This window comes from Apostichopus japonicus, chromosome 2 (genome assembly GCF_037975245.1).
Source record: "Apostichopus japonicus isolate 1M-3 chromosome 2, ASM3797524v1, whole genome shotgun sequence".
In the NCBI taxonomy this organism is placed as follows: domain Eukaryota; kingdom Metazoa; phylum Echinodermata; class Holothuroidea; order Aspidochirotida; family Stichopodidae; genus Apostichopus; species Apostichopus japonicus.
The window spans coordinates 16,070,866-16,083,256 of record NC_092562.1 but is presented as its reverse complement, the minus strand read 5'-3'; the positions used below and the strand labels follow the sequence as shown (position 1 = coordinate 16,083,256).

The 12,391-nt window shown below is 36.8% G+C and overlaps 1 protein-coding gene across 1 annotated transcript in view; it reads left to right on the top strand.

Moving 5' to 3' along the window:
* The first annotated feature begins 3 nt into the window (after positions 1 to 3).
* Positions 4 to 12,391, top strand: part of LOC139979740 (structural maintenance of chromosomes protein 2-like) — a 33,586-nt gene continuing 21,198 nt past the window's right edge. Inside the window, exons 1-16 of the mRNA XM_071990814.1 lie at positions 4 to 290; positions 1,260 to 1,409; positions 1,918 to 2,040; positions 2,970 to 3,008; positions 3,531 to 3,641; positions 4,587 to 4,802; positions 5,497 to 5,709; positions 6,140 to 6,329; positions 6,921 to 7,096; positions 7,705 to 7,823; positions 8,217 to 8,355; positions 8,947 to 9,093; positions 9,383 to 9,505; positions 10,028 to 10,109; positions 10,742 to 10,877; positions 11,350 to 11,474. Of these exons, the coding sequence (XP_071846915.1) occupies positions 123 to 290; positions 1,260 to 1,409; positions 1,918 to 2,040; positions 2,970 to 3,008; positions 3,531 to 3,641; positions 4,587 to 4,802; positions 5,497 to 5,709; positions 6,140 to 6,329; positions 6,921 to 7,096; positions 7,705 to 7,823; positions 8,217 to 8,355; positions 8,947 to 9,093; positions 9,383 to 9,505; positions 10,028 to 10,109; positions 10,742 to 10,877; positions 11,350 to 11,474 (2,257 nt within the window). The 5' untranslated portion in view covers positions 4 to 122. The remainder of the gene's footprint in view (positions 291 to 1,259; positions 1,410 to 1,917; positions 2,041 to 2,969; positions 3,009 to 3,530; positions 3,642 to 4,586; positions 4,803 to 5,496; positions 5,710 to 6,139; positions 6,330 to 6,920; positions 7,097 to 7,704; positions 7,824 to 8,216; positions 8,356 to 8,946; positions 9,094 to 9,382; positions 9,506 to 10,027; positions 10,110 to 10,741; positions 10,878 to 11,349; positions 11,475 to 12,391) is intronic.

Here is a 12,391-nt window from a genome sequence, read left to right as displayed (position 1 = left end):
CTGCAAGTTAACCATATTACATACAGTATAGACAGTTGGTCGACACAATTTTCCATGCATAACGTTCTTACCATTTACTGTAGTTTCGTTGTGGCTGCCTCCGCAGCCGAATAATTATCGAAATGTATATAAAAGAGATGGTCATCGACGGCTTTAAGTCGTACGCTCAAAGAACAGAGATTAAAGATTTCGATAATCTTTTCAACGCGATCACTGGTCTAAATGGCTCTGGAAAATCTAACATACTCGATGCTATTTGTTTTCTCCTCGGAATCAGTAACCTAACACAGGTAGGCCTAGGCCTAACTTAAGACTAGTCCAATGTATTAACATTACTAGCCTAGGCCTAACGTTAGTCCAATTTGAAGCAAACAACTGTAGAGACTTCAACTTCATGACAGAGATGACCAAACACCTGTGAAGGTGTGTGATCTACTGTAGTCACACATCATGGTCCACTGTTTGTGTTTGGGGAGAAAGTACATCAAGTTGCCATAGGCTAGCCCATTTGGCTTAGCCTAGGCTAGGTTACACTATGTTACCTATTAGTCTTAAGTTGATATGGTAGGCTGTTCTAAGTCAAACTCAGTAGTTGGCCAAGCCTAGACCTAAAGTTAGTACTTTGGGCTAGTAACTAAGCTACAATACAGTTACACAGTAAAGTCAGTTGGTGTTACTATTAGGCATCCCCTGAGACTGACATGACAGTGACAGTACTTGGTAATGGTAGGCTAGTGCCATTATAACTAAGTGGAATCCTACCTTAGGGCCCAAAGTCACCCAAATTGTTCCTAATCCTCATATAGCAACACACTAGTCTAACCACTGATGTATTAGCACGTTAAGTGCATCATTTTCCATATAACAACAGTACTGGTAAGGATGCTTTCCTATGTTGATTCAAGTTATGTCATTGAAATGTAAACTAAATTATCATGAACTTATTTATGTAGTTGAATTCAGACTAATATAAACTATGTTTTAAGATGAAGAGCATTTAAATTTGGATTCTCATGCATCACAGTGGCACAAGAACTATTTAACTAATAACAATGGTTTGTATAACATAAGGCTGATATAGGCCTGGCATCAAAATTGTGAAGCCACTATTACTGCAATCCACAATTAATAACAAATTAACAAAAGAAGATAAAAGAAACAGAAATTGTTCATAGTTTTCTAAGAATTCGTTCATATTACTAATCAAGATTGTCTTGGTTTTTAACTTTATTTTTTTTGGTCTTTTCCTTGCAATAAAGGTCCGTGCAGGAAGTTTGCAGGAACTGGTGTACAAGGGTGGACAAGCCGGTGTGACAAAGGCAACAGTAACTGTTACTTTTGACAACCGTAACAAAAATCAAAGCCCACTTGGCTATGAAACATTTGATGAGATCACGGTCTCAAGACAGGTAAGGAGACAGATCAGTTAAAATCCCATATGTCATGAACCAGCTTTGGAAATGTTAATTTTATACCTTGTTGAACTTAGGAGAAATGACTGGTTTGCAATGTATCACATTTATATGCCCTCCCCCCCCCCCTCTTTCTTTGCCCCTTGCCACTGCTTCATTTTTTAGTATGTGGAATCAAATTAAAAATGTTAGACTGACTCATACCTTGAAATTTTGAAGAACACTGAAGTTTATTATCAAAATGATGAAATATACCTTGTGCTCTTAACCAAAACTTTTGGTAGTAAATTCAGTAAAATCTACTCGTCTGTGCAATAATTGTGAAAACTGGTCAATGACAGACTATTCCTTCCGCAGGATCATAGTCTATTTATGACTTTAACTAAGTTATGATAAAGGAAAATTATTGAACATCTGAATTGCTATAGAAAATGTATGTGAGCAATAAATATTATTCTCATATATGTTTTTTTTTTCTTTCTTTTTTCTCCTTCTTTCTACAAAGGTCATCATCGGAGGCAGGAATAAATACCTCATCAATGGTTCCAATGCAAACAACAGCCGAGTTCACGATTTATTTTGTTCCGTTCAACTTAATGTCAACAACCCTCACTTTCTTATTATGCAGGTATTGTGAGAAATGGGTGACCCTTGCAAATGCCACCTCAGAATGTTAATATCAATGTTCCTTTCATCTTTGTTTGGAAAAGTGACTATTGATGAAACAGTTTATTTTCAGTTTTACTGACTAGTATTTTCAGTCAGAGACATAACTTTTTGGTATTTACTTGCATTCAGTCATTTTGCTAATCATATTAGAAATTTGATTTCGCAGACTCGACAGTTTCTCATTCTTGTCAGCCTTGTGGCAAACTATATATCAAAGTCTGTTCTGTGAGAAAATCAGTAACAGAAAACTGACTTGGAATTTATTTATAAACAAATTATATAAAAGGGCACAGAGAATTGGCAAGAACGAGGCATCAAACCAGTCACCTCAGGTTTACAAATTCTGTGCATTGCTTACTGAGCTATCTACTCCTTACTTGGTTTTGACCCCTATATAATTTTTCCCCTTCTTTTTGGTTAAATTTCACCCCAGGATTTGGCAGGGAAGGGCTGCCGACATAATTTGTTGTTGTTATATTATTATAAAATGAGTAAATCAACAACAATATGCTGACTGAGAAATGATAAACAAATTTTTGAAAGAGCAAAGAAATAACTCATTTGCAAACTCTGAAGTGCTTGCCTTATGCTATTGTTCCTGGTGGGATTCTTCTTAACCACAGAAACACTATGTTTTCAAGTACCTTTCCTTTAACATTCAAGTATGTATAGTTACAAATTTTACAAGTTTGTTGCAAATTCGTACAAAAATGCAGAACGTTCTTGTCCCCAATTGGTATCTTTGGTGAATTGGTGTATTCTTTTTTAACTTTTGAAAATGTCATCATGACTCTCGACACTGGGAATTGCTTTTTTCTTTCTATGTCATACATCCTTTGAAGTAGTTTACGTAGTTATTTTTTCCTGTGTTCTTGTTTTTTCATTTAGGGGAGGATTACCAAAGTCCTGAACATGAAACCTCCAGAGGTAAGTCAAAGAGTCTTACCATAGCTTATGATGACAGTGTGGATAGATAACACTGATTAAATTACCATGACATTTGTACATGCACACAGTTGTATGTATATATTAGAGCCTCCTGCAAGCAGGAACTAGCAAAGAAGCCTCCTTGGCTTATCAAAGCCGCAAGCTGACCGAAGTCAGTCTCTTACATTCATATTTAACGTCCATGATTATGAATTGTTAATTGTCAACAACTGTGTAACTGGACGACATACATTAATCTGGGAGTGACTCGAACCAGGGACCTTATGATTGAAAGGCACCGGCGTTAACCACTGAGCTAACACTCCAGTTGTACACAGTTGTACTTAGTTGATTCTAACACTGAGCTCAAAGCACTATCGTATGCAACTCTGCATCATATGATATAAGTTTATTTTCCTTAGTATTGCATGTGTAATGCTACATTTATAATTAATAAACTACATATTCAATATTAGTAAAAGTACACACTCTTGTCTTTCCTAAAAAATGGTCTCATATTAGATTCTTTCGATGATCGAGGAAGCTGCAGGAACAAGAATGTACGAGAATAAACGAACATCAGCGCAAAAGACTATCGAAAAGAAAGATGCTAAGCTGAAGGAAATTGAATCTGTGAGTACTGCTGCATAGTACATATTCCCTGTGGTTAATTGTGATTCTGAAATTGTTTGGACAGTAAAGATCTATGACTTTGTAGAGAAATTCTACAACTAGAATATACTTGAGAAAGCTACACACCTTAATAAGTTAGTACTGATATTGCCTGTTTTTGTTTTTGTTTTTGTTTTTTTAATAATGTTTTGTTTTCTATGGTTTATTGGTACCTTATACCAATTTGGGAGTTCTTGCAAATATTTTAATTGTGGAAAGAGACTGGAAAAATATTAAGTGAAGTGAGTATCTAGTTTGCCTTTGTAACAACAAGTTTGCCTTTGACCTATTATAAGACAAACTTTTGTATATAAATTCAGTGCATTGATAGCTCACAAGCAATTGATCTGAATCGAACTGTATTGACACTGAAATGAGACTTAAGCTTTTGTTAGCATGTAGAGTCTGCTAATCAGATGAGCTGTAGAAATCTGTCTTTTCTTTGACTTCATCAAATGTTATTACTCTAAATAAGATCAAAGATAAACAAAATTACCCTTAAAGGGTGTGAAGACTCGCGCAAAAAGAAACGTCTAATGCCGGTAATTTGACCTAGTTTCGAATGAGGTGTAACAGAAGTGTTAAACACCACCATCGATCCCAGAAAATACACACACACCTTGCTACCGTCGGTAATTAGACACTTGTGTATAGTCAGTGCATACAGCTGCGGTCAATACCCACAGCACAGTATACAAACCATACAGCGATGGACATCTCAGGTCCAGCTAAAGATAACAATTAAGGTATCACGTTTCATTACTGTCTGCATTTCGTAGCGGCCGAACAAAACGTCACTTGCAAGCAACAGAAACTTAACTTTTTCAGATGGCCGCACGCAGTTTTGGGCGAGTCTTCAATGCCTTTAAAGTAAAACTTTTACCTTCGTCTTTATTCGTCCAACAGATTCTTGAGGAAGAGATTGCTCCAACCCTTAACCGTCTCAAGGAGGAGCGAGCATCCTATCTGGAGTACCAGAAAGTGATGAGGGAGTTGGAGCATCTTTCCAGGTGGCACGTCGCCTATCAGTTTGTCTGCGCCGAAAAAACTTCCAAATCTTCGGCCGATGATTTAGCAAAGATGTTTGAAACCTCCAACAATTACAGACAGAGGTTGAAGGAGGTATTAATGTTGGATGAGCTACCTTTACTAGCTAATGAAGCTTTTTTTTAGCAGGAATGCAGTTCATGAATTGGGGAAGGGGGAGGGGGTGGGGGTGGTATGTGATTATCTTACACAAGTCAATTTTTCACTGCAACACCATTTTCTAGTTTCCTTAATGACAATTTATTCATGGAATATTATCTCTACTTTGGAGACCCTTATCAGCATTCTAAATGAAACACCAACAGTTCAGCCTTTCTTGTAAGAACAGTCTAACAGCATTAGCTGAAGGGCAAAACTTGAATCCCAATAGGTTTCACTGCTAATGAAGGAGATCACTATAGTACTAATGGTAGCATTTGCATACGTTGGAAACTCGCCAAAAGAGCAGTTTGCATCAACTGCTGTATACATACCCTGTGCAGTATGTGTCAGCAAGTAAGAAGCTCTCAGGATTGTCAAAGTGGATGCATTTTGTCAGCAGCAGCCACTTTGTAAGAAGACATTTTTCTGGCCATGTATCTATGATTACATAAGACTGGTCTGATATCTGGATTCTGTAGATTGTTAAAACTGTACCTGACTATTTCGTTAACTTTTAGTTCATCTTCATTCGTTTCAGTTTTCACTTCAATCTGGAACCATCCTATTTATTTCTTCTCTCTTTGTCTCCCTCTATCTCTCATTTAATCGTCCATGTTTACCTGGCTAGATCGACCAATCAGTGCTGGACCTCGACCGCGTAATCGGAGAGCTGGAACAGAAGAGGGATGAGGAAGCCGGTGGCATCCTGAAAGAATTGGAGACGACTTTGTCGGAACGCCAGAATGAGGATACCAAGATGCAGAGTACTATTCAACATCAACGAGAAACACTCAACCAAGAGAAGAAGAAGAAGAAAGGAATTGAAAAGAGTTTCTCAGAGGTGAGAATCATTCATTCCAATTGCACTTTAAAAGTTTGATCCAACTGTGATACTTTTGAAGGGTCTAATCATTCAGGCACTAATTTCAATTTTTTTCAATTTGAAATTTATTTCTCATATGTTTGTACAAGTTTAATACAAAAATAACATTCCAGTAGGAAGGTTAACCTATGTAGGACACTAGAAAAACAGCAAGGCTGTTATCTCAGCTAGTGACTGAGGCTAGGTGGTTACACCATTGATTTGATAGGTCACAGTGAACTTTGTTCTCAAACCATGTGCATCAATGCTGTAGGATACACCTACTCCCCTCTCACAGAAATGGATGTTATAAATTTGATGGGGGTATAAAGACGACAACATTCTACGTGTCCATTGCCAACTATTGTTTTATAATTAACTTCATTTATTTTATGATTTTACTCCATAGGATCAAGCAACCCTAAAAGCTAAGGAAAAAGAAATTGAGAAATGGTCCAGCAACTTTGGTAAACTGGAGGAACAGTGTAAGAAAGATGCAGAAGCTGTTTCAGCGGCCCAGAAACATTACCAGGCTGTGTCCAGTGGACTATCCAGTAACGAGGACGGACAGGAAGCCACACTGGCCGATCAGCTCTTAGGTCAGTACAATCATAATCTAAATCAGCCCTAGATTTGTGCACAACTTTTTCACCAATGCGACTGGCAAGGTGAATTAGTTAGAGGGACACTGTTACTTGTTGCACAAAATTTACTTGGGACCCTCGACGATGCGATGTCAACTATCTATTGTAAATGCATGATCCACAAACATTGGAAATTTGTTATGTTTGTTATAATTTATTTTTTATGATACTTGAAGAGTAACAATGCATCCCTTGTTGCTTCCATCGGGTGCCTTGTTAAATGGACTTAACCAAGGAAGTTCACAGTGCAAAATTTGGTATCAATTTTGACAGAGAATTTCCTCCTGGTTTGCTTTGTTAATGGTTCACTTTTACTGAAGGAAAAAGTTTCAAATGGCTTTGCTTTAGTCGGTAATTGAATCGAGGAAAGCCTATCATATATTAGAACTGTTTATGTAACACCAAGGTTATTTGAACAATGTAACTTTTCCTTTTCAAAATTCTATTTTTGTTTGTAACTTTATGAATAGATAAAAAGTTAGTTTTGTTGATGTACATATTTCAAACAATTCGTTTCAACTTTTTTTAAATTTTTATATCTCACAGCTTGCAAAGATGGTCTCAGCACTGCAGACACCAACCTCAAGGAAGCTCAGATGAAGCTCAAGAATGCTCAAAGTGAACTGAAGAAGAAACAAACAGAACTGAAGAAAACTGAGAAAGAGTATGAGAAGGACAAGAGTAACCTCGAAAATATAGAAAAGAATAAAACCAAATTGGAGGTAAGAAACCGAGCCATTATATTATCTCTAAAGGAAAATACAACCTTGTTGAGACATAATCCTTGTGGCATTGAAAAATGTATTTAATGTTTGTATTCTATCCTTTGATTGGTGAAAGGGGTAGTGGGGTGGGGGGTGGGTGGTAGGAGCTGAAGGATAGGTTTCAGGTATGTAGATTATCTTTTCTTGTGAGTTGCAGTCCAGTTTTATTTTGTCACCATGAACTCTTGGCCTGCTGCAGTTACTGTTTTAACCGTCCATATCCAACTGCTCACCTACACTGCCCAATGCTAAGCTACAAATTTGTGATCTTTTTAGCAACATCCCCCCCCCCCCCTCCACCCAATTGACCCTATGTTTGTGTCACTGCCAACTTTCACTCCCTTCTTAATCTACTGTTAAGTCTGACACATTCTATATGCCTAGTCACTAGTCCCCGTAAGACTGGATCAACATTCGACGGAAACTCGAACAAGAGTGATTCTGTAAATGAACATTCTGCCGCTATGTGTCAAAAATCTACCGATAAAGTTTTGTATGATAGGCATCCATATGACATGTCCAGGTATGACTCACTCTACAAAATGTACCATTGTCTTTACTCTCAGACGGAAATGAAGAAGCTAGGCTTTGAGGATGGTAAAGAGGAGGGGCTGGCTAAGAAGAGGCGGGCCCTCTCAGCAGAAGTGGAGAAGCTGCAAGACACGGTTAATGCCCTCACGGCCAGGTATGGTCAGACAATCTCCAGGAAATTTAGTATAGTTGGAGTCACATTGCAGAGTTGGAAGTGTTATAGATAATAGCTTCATATATAGCACTTTTAGTCCAGAGAAAACTTTAGCATATTCAGCATCCTGGTTCTGACATGTTTAGTAGGCTAGGTGAAACTAAATTCACAATCACAGTGTTTCAAATATCTCTTGTGAGATTTCTGATACAAGCTTACGATGTAGTTAACTTCAATACCAAGGTGATGCTTCAGGCAACAAGCAAGTTTTGACCCAAAATTAGAATAGCTGTCCCAGATTCTTTACCAACTACTGTCTTGGATACGTTACAACAACAAAAACATTTAAGAAAAAACCTTGTCTCTTTCCTTTTTCTGTAAAATGTCGTTTAGGTTTCCTAATTTAAGCTTCAACTACAAGAGTCCTGAGAAGAATTTTGATCGCTCAAAGGTTCACGGCCTGGTTGCCAGGATGGTGAAGGTGAAAGACGTCAAATACGCCACAGCTCTGGAAGTCACCGCAGGCAGGAAGGTTTGTCTTTATATTCATAGTTTAAAAAATTTGCCATAAAGCTGTAAAAATATTGCATCAGTACTGATAAGCAAAATTGTATCTTTTTTAATGGAATGGATGGACCCAAACATATTAGGGCTTTGTTACAATGATTTTCTTTCATCTTTTGTATTGTTATGTTTTTCAAGTTTTTATTTGTAATGTGAATTCACATTCTACAAAAATATTAATTATAACTTAGTCAAACGATCTTCCATTTTGGTGTCATTGGTTATGTGATTTGGCAACTCAATCTATGTTGTTATCATAACTTGAAAATGAAATTAAAAAATATCTCTATATTGTAATCCATGAATCTTTTGTGTTGCAGGTGGCTAGGTAAAAATTGTTTCTCTGATAAGGTTAAGTCACTTCATTCATGCTGTACAAGCTTTGAAAATATTGAAAGTAAATGAGTGATATCATGTATTAGGATGTATCAACCTAGGTAATCAGGAGGAAGCATAGAGATTGACCTCATATAGTGACTTTTAAGTTTAACGAATAGAAACTGTTTCGGGTAATCTCAAAATGTTCATCCTGTTGTATGTTGAATGGTTTCTTTGACAGCTTTATAATGTCATTGTGGACACAGAAGTAACGGGTAAGAAGTTACTACAGAATGGGGATTTAAGAAGACGATATACAATCATTCCACTCAACAAGATCGCTGCCAGGAGCATCAATGACAAAACAGTCAAGGCAGCTCAACAGGTGGTGAGTATCTCTTGCTGCTGGACACGTTGCCAGGTGTATAATCCGAGCGCTGTAATATTGTCCTGCCAGACATGATAGATTTTGTTGCTAGCAAGAACTCAGTTTCTAACATCAATAATTGAATACATTTTTAAAAAATTTGGGGATTGGGAATGGTTGATTTGTGATCTTTGAAATACCAAGTAATATTTTCATTAGTAGTGCTATGTCCATCTGACAAACTGATCTACCCACCCCCACCCACCCCGCCGGCATTGCCCTATTTTACCAAACTATCTTTACATTCCAGGTCGGAAAAGACAAAGTCAGAACCGCCTTAACCTTGGTCGGATTCAAAGGCGATCTGGAGACAGCCATGAAATTTGTATTTGGGTCCACTTTAGTCTGTGACCAAATGGAGCAGGCTAAAAAGGTAATGTGATGCGTTACATTTTTATCTTTGTAGTATCCTCTTGTAGTATCCACATTGTAGTATCCCTTTGTGCACGACATCAATCATAGTCCCAAATTTAAAGGAGCTATAACCATGACTCTCTTTGCCTGATTTTCAAAAAAAAAACATGAAACTGTGAACTGGTTGTAATGAATATATCATGAAACTTATGTTGTCTGACTTCATCATGGTTTGTCTATGTCACAGCCACATTGCATAAAGTTCTGTTTTTATTTGTGTCTTCAAAGTATCACTTACACACTGGCTAATATCGAACCTCATCCAAGATTTATATGCTTGTCTTTCAAGCAAGGGGACTAACTGACTCATTAAAACATTCATTAGTCTGGCAGAATTTGTTTATTTTGTTGCATATGGTAGGTTGTGTCTGATCCTCATATACCAGCTTATATAAAGTTATAATTTTTAATTACTTATTTAGTCATTAATATATAATAAATGCATCAGTCAGGCAGAGAGTTGTTTTCCTTTTGTACTTAGGTCGCGTTTGATCCTCGTGTGAAGACTCGGTCAGTCACTCTGGCCGGGGACACCTTTGATCCATCTGGAACGCTGACAGGAGGTAAGCTCTTAAAAATCTGAAGTTTGAGTGGTAACATCTTGCTCCAATCTTCTGACCAAGTCCTGTAATGTTCTTACATATTCTGGTACCACTCGGTCTGACTATGATACCTATGTGGTTAAAAACAGTTAGCTATTCCTGACTGAGTGAGTTATTAAGAATTTATTACAGTATAGTAACAACACAGGATTTGACAGCTTCAAAACCTAACTGAGGCACCACCAAACAACTAAAATACTATGCAAATCATATAATGAATATTCTTTATCAAAGTCATTGCAAGAAAATTCTGTACTGACTTTTTCATTTCAAAATAATGCATTGGTAAAGAATGATAGCATTTGTTTGCAGCACACACATTGCACTATACGGCTGTAAATGTAGGAAATATCTTTCTTCCTTGGAATTGTTACACGTCAGCAGGGTGTCAGATTGTTGCGAGATAGGTTAATTTGATCAGTGTGCTGTGTCATCTTCAAATGATAATCTAATGCAATAATCTTTATACTAATCAGCCGCTAGTTTGTCAGAGATAAGAAACAATACACCCCTGCATGACTTTTGTCTCCTTTGCCCGTTTTTTTTTTGGACAAAGTCAAATCTTTCCTCTTCAAACCCATAACTTTCCTCAGGTGCGAGAACGAAAGGTGCTAATGTCTTAGCGAAACTGAGCGAACTGCAAGAGGCAGAGGAAGCCCTCAACACCAATCGGGGTGAACTGGAGAAAATTGACTCTGAGCTGAATAAATTCAGATCGTCCGCTGACAAGTATGAATTCCTTGAATATTAACATTTGATCCTGATAGTCAGGACAGTAAAGTTTATGTTTTCAAAATCGGTCAATCCTAAGATGTTTTCTTGAAATTTATGGGTAGTGAAAACTTTCACCAATTTTCAATGCCGCCATCCCTCGCTCACCATCAATGTGTTCTTCCACTACTGTGACTATTTTTTTGTTTGACACAAGGACCCATCTTTTCAGCTCATATTTTGATTATTTATGGCAATAAACTGTATTTCCTGGATTTTGATTCTTTAGAAAATGTATCTGTTGTTGCTTTTGATTTTATTATTGTTTAGTTTGTGTACTATATTCTATTATTTCTTCTTTTAAGGTTCCTGCAAATGAAGGAACAATAATTATGGTTACTTGTTTAGTTATTCTTATTATCACTGTTGTTATTATTATTATTATTATAATTATTTACTGAATCTAACTTTTGACTTTTTCCTTTTTAAGGTTTCTGCAAATGAAGGAACAATATGACCTAAAAGTCCATGAGACCAGTCTCCTACAAGAAAGATTACAACAGAGTACTCACCATAAACAACTGGAGGAGATACAAGCCCTGGAAGCATCCATTGGTCAGATATCCTCTTATTCATCATTCTACCGTGAACATATCAACAAACTTGCTTCAAAATCATTTTGTCCCTCTTGCGATTATTTACAAGCATCAATCAAAAATTTGTTTTTATGGAAAGATTTTTTTTTTTCCTGACCAAAATCCAGATGTTAACACATGTTTTTCATGTGAATCTACTCCTAAGGGTGTGAATTTCTCACTGAAAACTATTCTGTCATGTTGTTCTAAGTTTTGTGCTGAATAAGGATGGTTTGTACCATTTTGAAAAATTATGTTGTTTTTATTTTATCAAAATGGCACTGTGTAATCAAACATACTGCATTGGTTGAGAGGCTAAAGGTATGTTAAGTCGATAATATCTCTGCATGCTTGGAGAATTCATTGATAAGCACTGCACAGATTGGCAAGTTTCTGCTGTGCTTCTTCAACTTGACCTTCAAAATGACTTCCAAATGATTTACTTGAGAAGTGATGGCAAACTTGCAGAATAAGTAATCAAGCCATGGAGAAATACTTTTCTGTGTATTTGAGTCAAATGGGGGTATTACTTTAAATGACTGTTGTTGGCGAATCATTAAAAACTTGCCATATAAATAATGACACTTTCATTATCCACTTCACTGAACATTGTTAGTTTTGCATTAAAAATAAGCCTCACTTTTTAGCTCTATCAGTTATAATGATGAAGAAATCATGACAGTCTCCAAACGATTTAACACTTAATTCTATTCTTAAGATAGTCTGAAATATTTGCCAGTGAAAATGAGGTTGTTTCCATCAAAGTCTACGCACTATTTTCACAAAGGCATTATGTAATCATCCATGATATCAAATTGGCCTTGCCAACAGCGATTGGTAAGGTCTGGCAAATTCCTACCGTGACGAAAGAGGGCGTGTGTTGAACATGTCTCCTTG